We start from the raw sequence: 17,848 nt of genomic DNA, 5'->3' as shown, positions 1-17,848 counted from the left end.
ATGAGCTTGGGACATGAGCACATTTTTTTAAATATTTATTTTACTTATGTATTCATTTATTGACTTTTTTTTTTTTTTTGACAGGCGGAGTGGATAGTGAGAGAGAGAGAGAGAGAAAGGTCTTCTTTTTGCTGTTGGTTCACCCTCCTCCAATGGCCACCATGGCCGGCACACTGCGGCCGGCGCATCGCGCTGATCTGAAGCCAGGAGCCAGGTGCTTCTCCTGGTCTCCCATGGGGTGCAGGGCCCAAGCACTTGGGCCATCCTCCACTGCACTCCCGGGCCATAGCAGAGAGCTGGCCTGGAAGAGGGGCAACTGGGACAGAATCCGGTGCCCCGACCAGGACTAGAACCCCGTGTGCTGGCGCCGCAGGCGGAGGATTAGCCTGTTAAGCCGCGGCGCCGGCCCATTTATTGATTTTTATTTAAGGTACGTATTTTATTTAAAAGGCAGAGTTTGAGAGAGAGAGATACCTTTCACCTACTGGTTCACCTCCCAAATGGCCACAATGGCTTGGGCTATGCCAGGCCGTGAAGCCAGGACAGTGAACCCTAAACTCTTGGGCCAGGATCTACTGGCTTCCCAGGTGCGTTAGGAGTGAGCTGGCTGGGAAGCGGAGTGGTGCCCACAAGTGACGCCTGCATCCCAAGCCAGGATCTCAAAGGCCTCGTGAGCATCCGGGCCGCAAAGTCGGCCTGCACAAGGCCATGCCCGGTTGCACGTCGCTCTGAACTCGCACTGCAGCCAGAGCCAAGGAGGGTGGGCTGCTGCTGAGTTCACCAGAAAACCCGCATCGCCATGGAGTCAGAAATACTCGATAGCTTTCAGGTTGGAGATATCAGGTAGAAAAATGAAAACAGCTCAAGTTTGTTGACAAAAGCATAATTTACCATTTTTTTATGAATCATCGATAGCTTACAAAGAAAGGGGGAAGCTTTTTATACCCAGAGGAGTGACATTTGGGGCCGGTGCTTTGGCATAGCAGGGTAAAGCCCTGGTCAGCAGTGCCAGCATCCCATCTGGGTGACAATTTGAATCCGATCCAGCTCCCTGCTAATGTGTATGGGAAAGCGACAGAAGATGGCCCAAGTCCTTGGGCCCCTGTACCCACATGTGAGACCCAGAACAAGCTCCTGGCTCCTGGCTCCTGGCTTCAGATCAGCTCAGCTCCAGCCACTGTGGCCATTTGAGAAGTGAACCAGCGATGGAAGACCTCTATGTCTGTCTCTACCTCTCTCTGTAACTCTTTCAAAGATATTAAAAAATAATTTTTTTAAAAAAAAAGGACATCAAAGAACCAGTAACATTTTTAAAGGAACCATAAAATTATAATTTATCCTTCATGGTTTACTCAGCCCATGTGAGTAACTTTGTTCTGCTTTGACCAGCAGTTTTATGAACCCATAAGCTTTTATTTATTTTCACTTTTATTTGAAAGAGAGAAGCACACACCACAGCACACAGATCTTCCATCTGCTGATTCACTCTAGATGCCCCCAGCAATGTCCTTGGGCTGGGTCAAGGCCAGGAGCCTGGAACTGCGTCCAGGCTGAGCAGGTGGTTGGCAGGGGCCCAGGTGCACATCAGCAGAGGCCAGAGTGCTTACTGCGTCTGGGCCCCTCCAGCGTGTGTGCAGGCGCCCCAGGCAGTGTCTCGGCTGCTGTGCCAAACGCCCGCCCTGTTCCCTGTTTTGTAATTAGAATTTTAGGAATTCTGACGTAATCCACTGATCTGCTCCCAGAGCTGTCGAAGAAGCCTGGCCCAGACCTGTATCCAGACGGCTCCTCTGAGGAGGACACTGGCCTCGAGCTGACGGGTGCACAGTGCTCACTGCGGAAAGCGGCACCGCCCAGGAGCTGTGCCTTCCTCCAAAACGGACATCGAATAACATGCCACGGCTGGTGAGCGCATGGGCAGATTCGGGGGACAACGTGTAATGACTTTTTTAAGTAAGGGTTACAGACACAGAGAGGGGTAGACAGAGACGATCTCCTACCCACTGGTTCACTCCCTGGATAGGCGCAATGGCCAGGGCTCGGCCAGACTGAAGCCACGAGCCTCACCTGGGTCTCCAGTGTGGGTGCAGGGGCCCAACCACTTGGGCCATCCTCCGATGGTTTTCTCAGGTCATCAGTGGGGAGCTGGATCAGAAGTGAAGCACCTGGGACTCAAACCAGCGTCCACGTGGGGAGGCAGGCAGCAGCGTTACCTGCCGGGCCCGCCCCGCCAATGGCTTCTGAAACAAGGACATTGCACCTTTGCAAACATGACCCTGGGGGGGGGGTGCCTCTTCTCCGACAGTGCTTCTGTGAAAGTTGTCGGAGCCCACCCAGACTCAGCCTACAAACCCTAACCAAACACAGAGCCAGGCGGCCCTGAGAGAGGGAGCACGCATGGTCACGGCCGCAGAGCTCCGCTCCCCGCAGACTGCCGGGACCCCACCCAGCAGGGGTCTGCTAATCTTGGGTTGGCACCACACCATCGCCAGCTCCACCTCCCTCTCATAGCAAAGTTGTGTTGGGGGGGTGCTACTCCTGCAGTCTAAAGTGGGGCGGGGGAGCTGGAGACGGGAGAGGAGTCTGGGCAGCAGTCACACATCGGGGAGCAACTGAGGGGTTTCAAGGGTGCCGTGTGCACACAGGACAGGCACTGAGGGGTTTCAGGGGTGCCGTGTGCACAAGGACAGGCGCTGAGGGGTTTCAGGGGTGCCGTGTGCACACAGGACAGGCGCTGAGAGGGTACCAGGGGTGCCGTGTGCACACAGGACAGGCGCTGAGAGGGTACCAGGGGTGCCGTGTGCACACAGGACAGGCGCTGAGAGGGTACCAGGGGTGCCGTGTGCACACAGGACAGGCGCTGAGAGGGTACCAGGGGTGCCGTGTGCACACAGGACAGGCGCTGAGAGGGTTTCAGGGGTGCCGTGTGCACACAGGACAGGTGCTGAGAGGGTACCAGGGGTGCCGTGTGCACACAGGACAGGCGCTGAGGGGTTTCAGGGGTGCTGTGTGCACACAGGACAGGCGCTGAGAGGGTACCAGGGGTGCCGTGTGCACACAGGACAGGCGCTGAGAGGGTTTCAGGGGTGCCGTGTGCACACAGGACAGGCGCTGAGAGGGTACCAGGGGTGCCGTGTGCACACAGGACAGGCACTGAGAGGGTACCAGGGGTGCCGTGTGCACACAGGACAGGCACTGAGAGGGTACCATGGTGCCGTGTGCACACAGGACAGGTGCTGAGAGGGTACCAGGGGTGCCGTGTGCACACAGGACAGGCGCTGAGAGGGTACCAGGGGTGCCGTGTGCACACAGGACAGGCGCTGAGGGGTACCAGGGGTGCCGTGTGCACACAGGACAGGCGCTAGAGATGACAGTGTGCCTGGGTACTAACACTGTGAGAGTGGAAAAAGCAAAGACACAGCAAAGTGGAGACAAAAGGGATGCTTGGGACGTGAGCGAGGGAGTGAGTGACGGCTTCAAACGGAGAAACTAAACAATCCGGAAGAGAGAGACGCGCCCGGCCCGGCTGTGGCCACCAGGCAGGCAGCTGGAGTCGCCCAGTGGGCCCAGGGCTCCTTCACAGATTTTACTGTTCGGTGAAATGACATACTGCGGTGTATTTACAGAAATAAGAAACTCCACCGCACGCAGTTGGTGTGATGTGACACCAACATTTAGAAGAAAACCAGACCCCAGCACCAGCCCTCATTGTTCTGCGGATTCCTTTCTGCCCCTCCCCCCGCGGTGCTGGCACCCAGGGGCCAGGGGAGGGGCCTCCTCCCCTCCCGCAGGTCCCCTGACCCCAGCCCAGCCCAATCCCAGTGCCTGCTCGCAGGCTCTGGCCCTGCGTTTCAGGGTGGAGCTTCCTTGGAACAGCCCACGTGGGTGAGCCACGTTTTCCAGGGCCTGGCCGGAGAGGAGGACCTGGTGGTGAGTGGGGGCTTGGCAGGGCCGTGGGGAGCATGGAGGGCACTGGCGAGGGGGCTGCTCCGGGACCCCAGCCGCACGGTGCCACCCCCATCCGGGCAGCTGCTGGAGGAGAAGGGGTCTTCCTGGGAGGGGGGCGCCCTGGACAGAATCTGCCGCCACTACTTTGAGGTTTCCGGTCTGCAGACAGGCAGTTCCAAGCTCTCCCATGGGTCTGTCCGCTGCCCTGCAGCCCCAGCTGTGGAATCCTGGCCAACAGGGGGCCACAGGCTTGGGGGCCAAACGGGCAGCAGGCCCTCGCCTGACAGGAGCTGCCAGCGGAGATGGGTGGGATAGGGTCTTGTCTTTGGGCAAAAAAGGATTCAGACATGAGACACAGCAGTGGTGAACAAGGCAGCAAAGTTTAACAGGGTGCGACATCCGTCAAACAGACAGAATCCAAGACTGTCCAGTCAGTCAGGCTGGGAAAGCAAGGCTGCACGCTTAAACCGAGAGAATGCACCTGGCAGGCCAGGCCAGGCGGCTCAGCGGAGAGCCGGGCAGTCTGTGTTCAGACTGGGGTTTATGAGGCCACGGGGTTCAGTGTTTCCTCGATCCCCTCCTCCAGGGGTGTGTGTGTGTGTGTGTGTGTGTGTGTGATGCCACACACCTGGGTATTTGCTAGGACCGAGGGCTGCTCAGTGTGAATTAGGTGAAGCTCGCCCCAGGGGTCACTACTCAGAGCTGTCAGACTGGGGGGGCACCTGGGTTGGGTGGAGGAGCCTCCCCTAGGCTGCCGGCCAGGGAAGAAGGCTAGGAGGTTTCTTGCCCAGTGTTATCAGGCTGGGTAACCCACGTGGTCCCCCGCAGATAGGGTTCTCCTGGGGAGCTCTCCTTCGGGGAGGCTGGGAGCCCCTGTGAGGTTACTGTGGTCTGCGCAGGACTTGGTGGTATAAAATGCTGGGCTGCTTCCAAGCTGAGCGTCAGATGCTTTGTTTTCCTTAGACCCCTCTCGCACACCTGGGCTAATTTCTAACTTCCTACCTAACAGAGCCAGGTACCAGGAGGCCAGCGTCACTGCCCAGACCAATGTCTGCCCCACGGGACAGGCCAGGCTAATCAGGCTCCTTGGGACGACCCTAGGGGAGCAGCTGGGACTCAGGACAGTGGCTGGCAGCCACCTTGTGAACATCCTGACCGCAGGTGCTGCGGAGCCCAGGCACCTGCTGGCCTGGCTGGGCCCCTGAGTCACAGACTCCTCTCCCCATCCCCTGCCCCACCCCACCCCTCCCCTCAGGGCGCTGGGACAGAGCCTAGAGCCAGCATGAGCAGGGAGCTGGACTCCGTGGAGGTCTTCGACGGCATCTGCTTCCCAGGGTACTTGCATAGCCCAGAGTCCCTGCAGGCCGCCTGCGCCTTCCAGTTCCAGGACACGGATGTCCTGCTGGCGACATTCCCCAAGTCAGGTGAGGGGCAGTTGGGTGGGTGCTGGGCGAGGCAGGGCCCTGTTCCTGCCATCCGACCCCCAGGCCTCCGTCCACCCTGCCCTCAGGTCCCTCCCCACACAATTCCAAGGGGTTGCCTCTCTGGCCCAAGTCTGGGATGTTCAATTCCAGAGCCCCCAGAGTCCTGGTGGCCTTGGGGCTCTGCTCCAGCCCTGCAGTGTCCTTGCCTCGAGCCACCAGCAAGCCTCCCCTCTGCAGCCCTTGGAGCCAGGTGGGGTGTGTGTGTGTGTGTGTGTGTGTGTGTGTGTGATGCCACACACCTGGGTATTTGCTAGGGACGGTGTTGCGTGGTGCGTCCACAGTCCTGGTTGGCAGGATCAACTCTGACTTCCCCTGGAGCTATTCTGGGTGTGGATGGGGTTTGCCTTCCCTGGGCCTTGGGGGGAGCGGGGTTTGCAGCCCTCCCCCTTCATCCCATGCCGGCCAGTGCCAGCCTGGTGTTGGCAGGACCCTGAATCTAGAAAGGGCAGGGCCCCAGAGACAGGGAGTCCGACAGCTGCCCCCAGTCCAGTGTGCAGTGGCAGGAAGAGCAGCCCTGCCCATCTGAGCTGGAAGCTGGGGGATCAGCTGGGATGGGGGGGGCATGCCAGGGTGCACCAGTGCTTCCACCACCCATCGCTGGTCCACTCTCCCCATCCCCTTCTCCTTCCAGGCCACACCCAGGGGCTGGCCTGTGGGCGGGCATTCCCTGTTGGCTGTCCAGGATTAGCCCCTGTGGGGCTGTGGTTCCTGGACAGCCAAGGCCAGCCCCGGCCTCTACACAGGACCCCCACCCCCAGGCTGTGCCGTGGCTGTGCTGGGCACGTCCTGGCTCCTGGTGCAAGAAACAGGTGCCCACTCACTCCTCCCCAGCCTGACCTGCAACCTACATGTACTGCGACTTCTGAGATGGTGAGGGGCTGAGGGCTCCTTTCTATTCCAGAAGCCAACAAGCTAAGAAAGGGGACTGTGGGCATCAGCCAGCTGTCGGGCACCTGACGGGGACTGAGTGACGTCCAAAAGCTGACCCCAGGGAAAGGGCAGTCGCTTGGGACTCCACACCTTCCAGTACCTTCTGGAACACCGTGTGGCTAGAGTTCCTGACAACGTCCTCCTCACCACCAGGCTAGAATGTTCCAGAAGGTCAGTAGGGAACCCATCATTTCTACCAATGGGAGCTGGCCCAGAGGGTCAAGGTCAGAGGTCAGGGTCAGGGTCTCCCACCTGCCGGGCCAGGGTGCTGCAATACAGGGAGCAGCCCACCCATCCTCCACCTCAGCCCCTCGCCTGTGGGCTGCCAGGCTGAGCCTGTGTAGGGCATGACATAGCTCCTGTAGGTGCACCCCTGTGCTGGTCAGCCCTCCTGAGCCTGCTGACCACTCCCTGGACCCTGCAGTACAGGAAACTCAATGGCCCAAGAACAGCACACATGGCCTGCTCTGCGCCGGACACGGGGCCCAGCCACGGAGCCTGTGCTTCTCCTTCTGAATTATAAAGTCAGCACACACAAGATGACCACACAAGAAACTGGGGTCTGAGCCCCTCCTGGAAAAACACTCAGCTTTCTCACAGAAGGCCCGAGCGGCTCTGTGGGGTGCACGCACCCTCACACAGCGAGAACGTGCTACACCCACAAGAGGCCTCAGCCTCAGTTCTGCCCCACCCCCAGGTTAGCCGTTTGAAAACATTACACAGGAAATTCCAGAAACAGACAATCCATACATTTTACGCTGCACACTGGGACCCATGTCTGGCCAAGCGGGTAAGACGCCACACGGGCCACACGCACGTTGGGCACCCTGGAAGGAAGCAAGGAGGGCGCAAGTACTCACATCCCTGCCGCCCACAGGGAGACCTGGGCGCCTGGGTGGACCTCCTGGCTTCAGCCTGGTGCAGCCCCAGCTGTGGCAGGCATCTGGGGAGTGACCAGCAGACGGGCGCTCTCTTTCTCTACGAGACCTTTGTGTCATTCTTTCTCAAATGCATTTTAAACAATGTTAAAGACTGTGCTGTTCTGAGGAGTGTGGCGGAATCCCACGCCCGGCCCGCCGTGGCCATCAGAGTGCCAGCGTCCGAGTCCCCCTTGTTCCAGTTAGCAGTGGCCTGGGAGCTCACCAGCGACACCTGCAACCTGGACGTCCCCAAGGGGAACTCGAAGGGCTTCCTGCAGGTGGGAAGGCTGAGGGCCGGAACCCACAAGTAAGGTGACAGCATGAAGCCGTTGGAGCCTGGCGAGAACCCTCTGTAATCTGAAGCCTGAGCCGGAAGCCGCACTCCTGCCGGCTGTGCCGCTGCACCGCACATGGCAGATGTGGCCACAGAGCCAGCAAGCTTTAGAAAGAGGGTTCTGACAGCACTGCACTGCCTGCATGGAGGCTTCAAGAAGGACCCCCAAAACAGTGAGGCCCCATTTACTGCAGGCCAGGGAGGGGAGAAGCAGAGACCAGACTCATCGGTACACTAGACTTCATTGTAGATGTGAATATCTATGACAAAACTTAGCGCACCTCCAGGTTCAGGCGTCCGTAGGGTGCCTGGGGTGAGGGGACCCGTGGACCCAGCAGTGTCCGGCTTTCCTAGGTGGGCCATTGAAATCTTTCTCTTAACTCTCAGCCTCGCTCTCTGCCATGCCATAAACTCAGTAAAAATGGGCCATGACCTTCATTTTGGGGAAAACACATCAGACTCAACTGGATGGGGCCCGTGTGTGTCACACCTGAGCAGGCTTCAGGACTCCGGCGTGTGCACACATGGGTCTAGCCTGCGTGTCTGACTCACGACTGATGCTCACAGAACACAGCAGCACAGCCTCTCGTAGGATTCCCCACCAAGAGGCTCCCAGCAAACCCAGAAGTCGCTCGGCCCAAAGTGTGGGACCTACATTTTGATGGACACCTTGGCACACCAGGTGAAGAACCATGGAAGACCTGAATAACCAGGACTGTGAGAGATGCAGACACATGTGTGCTGGCATGCATGGTGTTGGCGTGGGCCCACGTATGGCCTGGGGCAAGGCAGTGGCGTTCCCACATCGTGGCTGACACTGGGTTTCCTGTGCCCTGTTACAGTCTGGTTAGTCACAACAAACTTTTATTCTGAAATTGAGCTCCAATGACCTTCACCAATTCCACAGACACTTGCCACCTTGTATGCGCCCTCTCCCCGCACTCCTCGTCCCTCCGTGGCCTCAGCGCCCTCGTCCACACTCCTCGTCCCTCCGTGGCCTCAGCGCCCTCCGTCCGCACTCCTGGGCTCTCTGTGGCCTCAGCGCCCTCCGTCCGCACTCCTCGTCCCTCCGTGGCCTCGGCGCCCTCCGTCCGCACTCCTGGGCTCTCTGTGGCCTCAGCGCCCTCTCCCCACACTCCTTGTCACTCCTTGTCCCTCTGTGGCCTCAGCGCCCTCTCCCCACACTCCTTGTCACTCCTTGTCCCTCTGTGGCCTCAGCGCCCTCTCCCCGCACTCCTTGTCACTCCTTGTCCCTCTGTGGCCTCAGCGCCCTCTCCCCGCACTCCTTGTCCCTCCGTGGCCTCAGCGCCCTCCGCCCGCACTCCTCGTCCCTCCGTGGCCTCAGCACCCTCGTCCACACTCCTCGTCCCTCCGTGGCCTCAGCGCCCTCCGTCCGCACTCCTGGGCTCTCTGTGGCCTCAGCGCCCTCTCCCCACACTCCTTGTCACTCCTTGTCCCTCCGTGGCCTCGGCGCCCTCTCCCCGCACTCCTTGTCCCTCCGTGGCCTCGGCGCCCTCCGTCCGCACTCCTTGTCCCTCTGTGGCCTCGGTGCCCTCTCCCTGCACTCCTGGTCCCTCCGTGGCCTCGGCGCCCTCCGTCCGCACTCCTTGTCCCTCCGTGGCCACAGCACCCTCGTCCACATTCGTCTCTCCGTGATTCAGGGCCCCCTCCACACACATGCTGCTCGGTTCGTGACCGCCCACACCCACGTATACGTCGGCTCCAGGCATCTTCCTCGTCGGGTTTCAGACCTGGGGGGCTGCCCGATTTGGGGCTGTGAACCTCCAAACCCCGGAGCTGAAACTCATCTGCCTAGGCAAGGTCTCAGCTGTGTGTGTTGCATCAGCTGGCAGAGGTGCGACCATTTTCTGCCATGGGCCATCTGGATATACGTACCATCACTCACGGGCCACACAGCTTGTCCAGCGAGAAGCCCGCCTGCTATGGAGGCAGCGCAGTCTCCTAGGCGGGGCCGGCCGCTCCCGCCCTGGAGGAGAAGCTGAGGAGCCCAGCTCCCCTCAGTCCTTGTGGGGGGGACGACCGTGGCTTCTGTGGGTTCTGGCCCAGGTCACAGGCCACCCCCACGGTGGCCTTCCATGGCGCGTCTCAGAGGGGAGAGCAGAGCTACAGAGATGGGTCTGTCCCCTGGCAAACGTGTGAGCAGCGTGTGGTTGGAAACGGGGCCCAGGCTTCGCTGACGAGGTCTCGGGTGGAAACGAGGGGCCTGTTCTGGGACTCACGGGAGGAACCGTGACGCAGGTCCAGAGCTTGACGAGCTGTGCGTGTGGGCCAGCTGCCGCCTCCCGGCCCACCCCGGCCCGACCTTCCCCGCGCGGCCTCACAGGTACCACGTGGATGCAGCAGATCCTGAGCCTCATCTTCTGCGAGGGCGACCTGAGGCCCATCCACCACTGCCCCAGCTGGGCCCGCATGCCCTGGCTGGAGCACATCTCCTTCCAAGGCTTCCTGGCCCAGATGGACCCTGCCCGACCCCGTCTGCTCACCACCCACCTGCAAGCCAGGGCCCTGGCCCCCGCCCTGAAGAAGTCCAATGCTCGGGTAAGGGACAGGCCACTGCCCTCCTCCTGAGCACCCCAGGATCAGAAGCAGGAGTGGGAGACCAGGCTCTCGGAGCATACGGGCTCTGGGGGTATTGCCCAGAGGACAGGGGTGGGGGCAATGGGCAAAATCCCAGCAGGAAAGAGCCTGTGGCTGAGCTGAGGAAGGTCTGAGTGGCTTCTCCTACCAGACCAGGGACACGGCCCAGCACTGAGAGTCAGGAGGCCTGGGAGCCACCCAGCTTGGACTGGTGGATGGCTCTGGGGAAAACTACCCTTCCATGCCCGGGAGGCCCACACCTGCCGCAGACATCTCCAGGCCTTGTGGAAGCAGCCAGAGCCGTCACGCAGGACCCACTCACCTGGGGGTCATGACAGGCTTGGCCTTAGGGAGCTCAGGGCACAAGTTCTGACGATACCTCTGGGTGGGCTTGGCTGGGCCCGCGGTCCCCAGGGCAGTCAGGCACCCGCTGAAGGTATGTGCTCCAGAGCTGGCACCAACCTCATCTTCCCCCCACCCTTCCTGGAGGGGAGCATCACCCCAGACTAGGCAGAGAAGGGCTCTCCCGACAGGTGGTATACGTGGCACGGCACCCCAAGGACGTGCTGGTCTCCTTTTACCACTTCCATCGCATGGCCAGCTTCCTGCCGGACCCCAGCTCCTTCCAGGATTTTGTGGATAAGTTCCTTGAGGGCAAAGGTGGGTCTCCTGGGGGCCCCTCCCGGAACCCCGGCTGGTAGGGCAGCCTCCTCTGAGGAGCCCCTGTGTCCCTCTCCCCAGGCTTCTACAACTCTTGGTTTGACCACGTGAAGGAGTGGCTGAGCCTCCTGCAGGATCTGAACATGCTTTTTGTCACTTACGAGGAGCTGCACCAGGTGGGTCTGCTGCCCCAAGCTCTGCAACCCAGTCCCCAGCCCCTCTGGAACATTCTGGACAGGCCCACCAGGTAGGCTGGGGCCCTCCAGCTCCTCGTGATTCGTGTAGTTACACACATGTGAGATTTGGCGGGGGCGTGGGGGGTGTTCAGGAGCCACTTTTGTGTGCATTTTAACATTCGCTATTCAACTTACTGTAGTGACTTCAAGCCCTTATTCTCCCCAAGTTCTACATTTAGTGTACAAATTTTATTCTGTTTATCCACCAAAGAAGTCTTTAGTTCGTATTCGATTCCATTTATAAACTCAGATAAGTTTCTATATGCATTTTAATTGTGTTAATAAATTCAATCTGTCTTTGGTATCCCACAATCATCAAGCAAAGCACGTAGGCTCTGTCCTGCTCAGCCAGCTCTCTCTGCCCAGCCAGTGCTCTTCTGGTGTTGCACACAGACGGGGAGATTGTAGCCTAGAGCTACCCGGTCAAGCCCCTTTCTTAAAGACCAATCGTATGTGCTTGTAACGGCCGGCCTCGTGCCTCATCCCAAGCCCTGGGCACGTGCTCGGGAGTCAGAACTCGTTGGAGGGTAGGAATCGCCACACATGCATGTCCTGACTCTCAGGGGACAGCAGCCATCGTCAGACAGTGCCTCTCTCTAACCTGAAGACGTCAGAATGACTACAAGTGGCTTCAGCTGAGGCCAGGCCTGCCCAATCAAATTCATCTGGGTGCAGAATTCAGTTCCCCGAGATTCTGGATGTAGGATGGCTAATCAGATCTGTGGCCAGATTCTCTGAAGTACTTGAAAGATCTCTCAATGCCAGCCTTCATTTCTTTAACACAAAAACAGTGATGTGTAGCTTCGTTCTTCAGGATTTGTGTACTGACTGATGTTTAATTGTAAGTCACTGTGAAGTTAAAAATGATGCTTTCACAAATTTGGACCCAGCCTAGGCGCTGGCAGATGTGTGAGAGGGGGCTGGAGTCCCCTCCTGTCTTCACAAAACTGCTTATCTTACGCGCCTTCTAGCACATGGACTTTACTGGGCAGCACCTGTCTGTCCCTGGAGCACATGCAGCACCTGGCACACAGCAAGTGCTCAGAAGTGGGGGGACAAGCACCTCACGGGGAATGACGAGGCACGAGCCCTGTGGCTCCCTTCTGGCTGAGCTGTAGTGCCCAGGACCTCGGCTGACAAATCAGGTTGTTGTTGTTGTTTTTTTGTTTGTTTTTTTTTTTTTTTTTTTTTTTTTTTTTTTTTTTTGACAGGCAGAGTGGACAGTGAGAGAGAGAGACAGAGAGAAAGGTCTTCCTATGCCGTTGGTTCACCCTCCAATGGCCACCGCGGCTGGCGCACTGCCACCGGCGCACCGCGCTGATCTGATGGCAGGAGCCAGGTGCTTCTCCTGGTCTCCCATGGGGTGCAGGGCCCAAGCACTTGGGCCATCCTCCACTGCACTCCCTGGCCACAGCAGAGAGCTGGCCTGGAAGAGGGGCAACTGGGACAGAATCCGGCGCCCCGACTGGGACTAGAACCCGGTGTGCCGGCGCCGCAAGGCGGAGGATTAGCCTAGTGAGCCACGGCGCCGGCGCCGGCCCAAAAATGTACCTTTTAAAAATATATTTGCATTTTCTTTGAAAGGCGAGAGGAAGAGACAGAGATTCTCCACTCTCTGGTTCACTCCCAAATGCCTGAACAGCCAGGGATAAGCAATGATGAAGGCAGGAGCTGGGAGCTCAGTGCAAGTGGCTGGAAGAAATGCAATTACCTGAGCCATCACCTGCTGCCTGCCAGGGTGCACACAGCAGGGAGCTGGATCAGAAGTAGAGCAGCTGGGACTGCACCGGGCCCTCCAGTGGGGAAAGACGGTGTCCCCACGCAGTTCACCCGCTGACTCAGAACAGCGCGGTCTTCGGTAGCAGGAAGGTAGCACGTTCAAGCTTCCGGGCTGATCCTGCACCTCTGGGACCCCGCAGCCACGTCCTCGCTGTGATGGGAGTTCACATCAGTGGTCTGGGCCTTGAAGTACCTGCGTTTTAAGATCTAAGCTGGCGCCGGCACACTGGGTTCTAGTCCCAGTCGGGGCGCCGGATTCTGTCCCGGTTGCCCCCCTTCCAGGCCAGCTCTCTGCTGTGGCCCAGGAGTGCCGTGGAGGATGGCCCAAGTGCTTGGGCCCTGCACCCCATGGGAGACCAGGAGAAGCACCTGGCTCCTGGCTTCAGATCAGCGCGGTGTGCCAGCCGCAGTGGCCATTGGGGGTGAACCAACGGCAAAGGAGGACCTTTCTCTCTGTCTCTCTCTCTCACTGTCCACTCTGCCTGTCAAAAAAAAAAAAAAAAAAGAAAGAAAGAAAGAAAGAAAAAAAGAATCTAAGCTGGGGCTGGCGCTGTGGCACAACGTGCTAAGTGCTGCCTTTGACACCAGCATCCCATATGGGCATGGGCTCAGGGCCCAGCTGCCCCACGCCCACCCCCCGTCCTGCTAATGCACCTGAGAAAAGCAGTGGAAAGTGGCCCAAGTGCCTGGCCCCTGCTACCCATGTGGGAGACCCCGAGGGTGCTCCCGGCTTCAGCCTGGCCCAGTCCTGGCTATTGCAGTCATTACAGGGAGTGAACCAGTGGACAGGAAACCTCTCTGCTTCTCTCTAACTCTGCCTTTCAAATTAAAAAAATTTTTTCTAAGCCACCTAACAACACATCTATTTGTGTCTACCACCAACCACCCACGCATTTATCACCTGTCTACCAAACCATCTACCGCCATCTGTGTACCACCCACCCATGTGTGCACCGTCTGCTCGTCTGTCCACCCACCCACCTGGCCATCCAGCTCTGGGCTTACTCTGCTTTCACACACTGGAACTCCCACCGCACACGGGACGTTCGATATCCTGGACTTTTCACTCCGTTTTTCTGACTTGGCGTGAGTGAGTGCCTCATGCCTGGGCCCCGGCACTCTCCAACCTCGTGCGGCACAGCCTGTGCTGATTGCCTGGGGAGCGGCCAGCAGGCCTCGGCCCCTCACTGGTCTCTCCCTTCGAGTCCAGGAGCCCCGGCGCGCCCTCCGGAAGCTCAGCGAGTTTCTGGGGCGCCCGCTGGGGGTGCAGGAGGAGGACCTCATCCTGGGCCACAGCAGCTTCTCCTTCATGCGCCAGAGCAGGGCGGCCAACTACAGCCTGGTGCCCAGGGAGATCATGGACCCCGCGCGCAGCCCGTTCCTGCGGAAAGGTAGGGCCCGCCCCGTCGTCGCCAGCCCCACCGGCAGCCCTCCCTCCCTTCCCGGAGCCAGGGTCACCGCCACCGCTCCCAGCCCCCCACTGGCTAGCAGGGGACCCGTCTCCCGAGGTCACAGCGCCTCCCGGAGCCCCAGGAGGGCGTCCCCTGAAACCAGCGCCTGAGAGTCTCCCTCCCAGGGACACCGACCTCCGCTCCCTGCCGGGGCAGCCCGGGCGCCAGGGTGTCGCGTGCCCCTGGGGTCGGCGGTGAGTGCCCCGTGCCCCTCGGGGTCAGCGGTGAGTGCCCCGTGCCCCTGGGGTCGTCGGTGAGTGCCCCGTGCCCCTGGGGTCGTCGGTGAGTGCCGCGTGCCCCTGGGGTCAGCGGTGAGTGCCCCGTGCCCCTCGGGGTCAGCGGTGAGTGCCCCGTGCCCCTGGGGTCGTCGGTGAGTGCCCCGTGCCCCTGGGGTCGTCGGTGAGTGCCCCGTGCCCCTGGGGTCAGCGGTGAGTGCCCCGTGCCCCTGGGGTCAGCGGTGAGTGCCCCGTGCCCCTCAGGGTCAGCAGTGAGTGCCCCGTGCCCCTAGGGTCAGCGGTGAGTGCCCCGTGCCCCTGGGGTCAGCGGTGAGTGCCGCGTGCCCCTGGAGTCAGCAGTGAGTGCCCCGTGCCCCTCGGGGTCAGCGGTGAGTGCCCCGTGCCCCTGGGGTCAGCGGTGAGTGCCCCGTGCCCCTGGGGTCAGCGGTGAGTGCCCCGTGCCCTTCGGGGTCAGCGGTGAGTGCCCGTGCCCTCGGAGGCCAGCACCTCAGACCCGGCGGTGACTGTCGCGCGCCCCTCATGGGTTGGCGCCTCCGGGTCAGCGCCTCAGGGCTGGTGGCGAGTGCCCAGTGCCCCTCGGGGTCGAAACCCCCGCTTGCGTGCTCCTCAGGTCGGCGCCATGGCCCCCTCCCCGAGCCCAGCCGGAAGCAGTAGGGAGAGGGCCCTTGGCGCGTGGGCGCGTGCGCAGCTGAGCCCACGCACCTGTGCCTCCCGCGTGGGAGACCCGGCTGCAGTTCCCGCCTCCCGGCTTCAGCCTGGCCCCACCGGGGCTGGCATGTGGGGAGTGAACCGGCGGATGGAAGACCTCTCCTCTCCCTGTGTAACTCTCTCAAATAAATAAAATAAATCTTGAAAAGTAAAGAAAACCTACAGGGGGAGGTCCCCGGCTCAGCTCAGCCAGGGCAGGGGTCTCCGAGAACCATGAGCAGCCTTGGAACAATCTTGTTTTTCTTTTTTCGAAAAAGATTTTTTTTGGAAAAAGATTCATTTGTTTACTTGAAAGGCAGAGTGAGGTACTTCTTGTATATCCGGATGTAGTGAGAGGTCTTCCATCCGCTGGTTCACTCCTCAAATGGCCACAACGGCCAGGGCTGGGCCGGGCCGGGCCGAAGCCAGGAGCCTGGGCTTCCTCCAGGTCTGCCGCGTGGGTGCCGGGGCCACCGCTGCTTCGCCAAGCACATTAGCAGGAAGCTGGATCCGAAGTGGAGCAGCCAGGATTTGGATAGGGAATGCTGGCATGGACAGAGGCTTGACACCCTGTGCCACAACACCTGTCCCAGGAGGACCTCTCGACACGGAGAGGCCACCCTCCCCTCGACCAGCTTGGCTTTTGCACTCTTGGGCAATCCGCTATTAGTAGAAGTTGCGGAGGGACTGGTGGCGGTGTAGACTACGCGGAGATGGGCTCCTGGCCGTACCACCCGGTGCCCGATGGTGTTTCACCATGGCGGGGGCCGCCTCAGGAGGTTAGCACCTCCAGCCCATCACTGCAGTGACCAGAACCCCATTCCGGGCTGGCTCCGTCCATGTTGAACCCGCGGTGGAACCGCGACGCTCCCTGCATGTGGGAGTCAGGGCCAGCCCCTCAACGCCCACAGCTAGGGTGGCTCGGCAAAGGCCCCCAGGCCACTCTCAGGACAGGCTCTGGGCCGAGGACCCGGGCTCAGCCCCCACGCCACTGACCCTTCAGGGGCCACCGGCAGGTTCATTTCCTGGGGCCGCCGAGCCCAGCTCCCAGCCTGGGGGGTGGAAACAGACACATCCCTCCTGTCAGTCTGGCGGCCAGCAAAGGCCTGCTCCCTGGGGCCCCTGGGGAGCTCTGGCCTCGCTGCCCCTGCCCGCTGCTGGTGGCCTGCCGTGCTCGCCTGGTGGGTGAGCCCCGTCAGTGTCTGCTTCTGTGCCCTGCTCTGAGGATGTCACTGCGTGATGGTTTGCAGGGAGGCCACGGCCACAGGCACAGCTCTGTCTTCAGTAAACTGACCCTAGCTCATCGCCACCGTTTAGTTGTTAGTTATGTTTCCTTTTATTTGAAAGAGGGGGTGCTCCCTCTGCTGCATTTGGTCCACTCCACAAATGCCTGCAACAGCGGGGGCTGGGCCGGGCCGAAGCCAGCACCAGGAGCTCCATGTGGGCCTCCCACTGGGTGGCCAGGGCTCAAGCGGTTGGCCCGGCATCGCCTGCTGCCTCTGGAGCACTGACAGGAGCTGGAGTGCAGCGTTAGCCAGGCCTCTGCTCCGGCACTAGGCACGGGCGTCCCAAGTGGCGCCCCACCCGTGTGCCTGCAGCCGTGGGGACCCTGGGACTGCAGTGTCGCTTCCCTGAGCCCCGGCTGACGCCCTCTGCCCCCCCAACCCCCGCCCGCAGGTGTCGTGGGGGACTGGCAGGAGCACTTCACGCCAGAGCAGAATGAGAAATTCAACGCCGTGTACCAGGCCAAGATGAGCGACTGCAGCGTCTGCCTGCCCTGGAGCATGGACTGACGGCCTCGCCCGCCCTGCTGCTCCCTGGGGCCCGGCCTCCTGACCGCCCACGCTCTGCTGTCTCCCTGGCCTGGCAATAAAATGTGTGTGGACCCCTCCTCAGCGTGGCCTGGGCCCCTCTTTTCCGCTGGGACTCGGCCCACCTGCTTTTCGCGCGTCCCTCCTCCTCTGGTTGAGACCCCAGAACCCCGATCCCTTGAGAGCCTGGGCTGCTGGCCTTCAGCCCTTTCGTCCTCCAGCCTGCTGAGAATGGCCTTCCCGGACCCTCCCTCCAGGGCCCAAAGGCCAGCAGTGGGGCCGCGGTGGGAAGGGGCCCTCCCTGCCATGCTGCCAACCCCAGAGGCCCTCATCCCAGTGGTGCAGCTGTTCCGGGAATTTCTAACTGCAGCGGAGGGTTGGGGGTACTGAGGCACCCTGGGCCCCAGAGTGAGCCAGCAGGCCTGACCATGTCAGCCTGTGTCAGAGAGGCCTCTTCTGAAGCCCGGCCCACGCTGGCTTAGGCCAAAGGAGAATGCGCCGGTCCCCGTGTGCGGCTTGAGGCACAGCCAGCTCCAGGCGAAAGCCTTGTTTAGTGCAGAGGTACCCCATTCTGTGTGGAAATCCACTCCCGCGCCCTGCCAGTGCGCTGGCCTTGATCAAGCTCACCTCCTCCCCCGAACTCAAGACCCCACCAGGGCCACAGCAACCCAGGCCTCACCCTGGACTGAGCTGCTGGGGAGACCCTCCTCACTCACCATGTCCTCACCTCCTCTGTCTGCACCTGCTCTGGGGGCACAGGCGCTGTGGTGACATCAC

General features: G+C 60.6%; 1 protein-coding gene across 3 annotated transcripts; it reads left to right on the top strand.

The window, feature by feature from the left end:
• Positions 1–1,783: 1,783 nt before the first annotated feature.
• On the top strand, positions 1,784–17,151 carry LOC100342351 (sulfotransferase 1C3). 3 transcript variants are annotated; one of them, XM_070062847.1, is made up of 7 exons: positions 1,784–1,902; positions 5,201–5,369; positions 9,958–10,172; positions 10,745–10,871; positions 10,953–11,047; positions 14,097–14,277; positions 16,938–17,151. In XM_070062847.1, the coding sequence occupies exons 1-7, from the start codon at positions 1,891–1,893 to the stop codon at positions 17,051–17,053; spliced, it is 915 nt and encodes a 304-aa protein (XP_069918948.1). In that variant the 5' UTR covers positions 1,784–1,890; the 3' UTR covers positions 17,054–17,151. The 3 variants fall into 3 exon arrangements, with proteins under 3 accessions (XP_069918948.1, XP_069918945.1, XP_069918949.1); XM_070062844.1 differs by having other exon boundaries at positions 10,953–11,118; XM_070062848.1 differs by lacking the exon at positions 1,784–1,902 and adding an exon at positions 3,825–3,927.
• The last annotated feature ends 697 nt before the right edge of the window (positions 17,152–17,848 follow it).

The sequence above is a fragment of the Oryctolagus cuniculus genome, chromosome 18 (assembly GCF_964237555.1).
Source record: "Oryctolagus cuniculus chromosome 18, mOryCun1.1, whole genome shotgun sequence".
Lineage (NCBI taxonomy): Eukaryota > Metazoa > Chordata > Mammalia > Lagomorpha > Leporidae > Oryctolagus > Oryctolagus cuniculus.
This window is presented reverse-complemented; position numbering and strand designations above follow the sequence as displayed.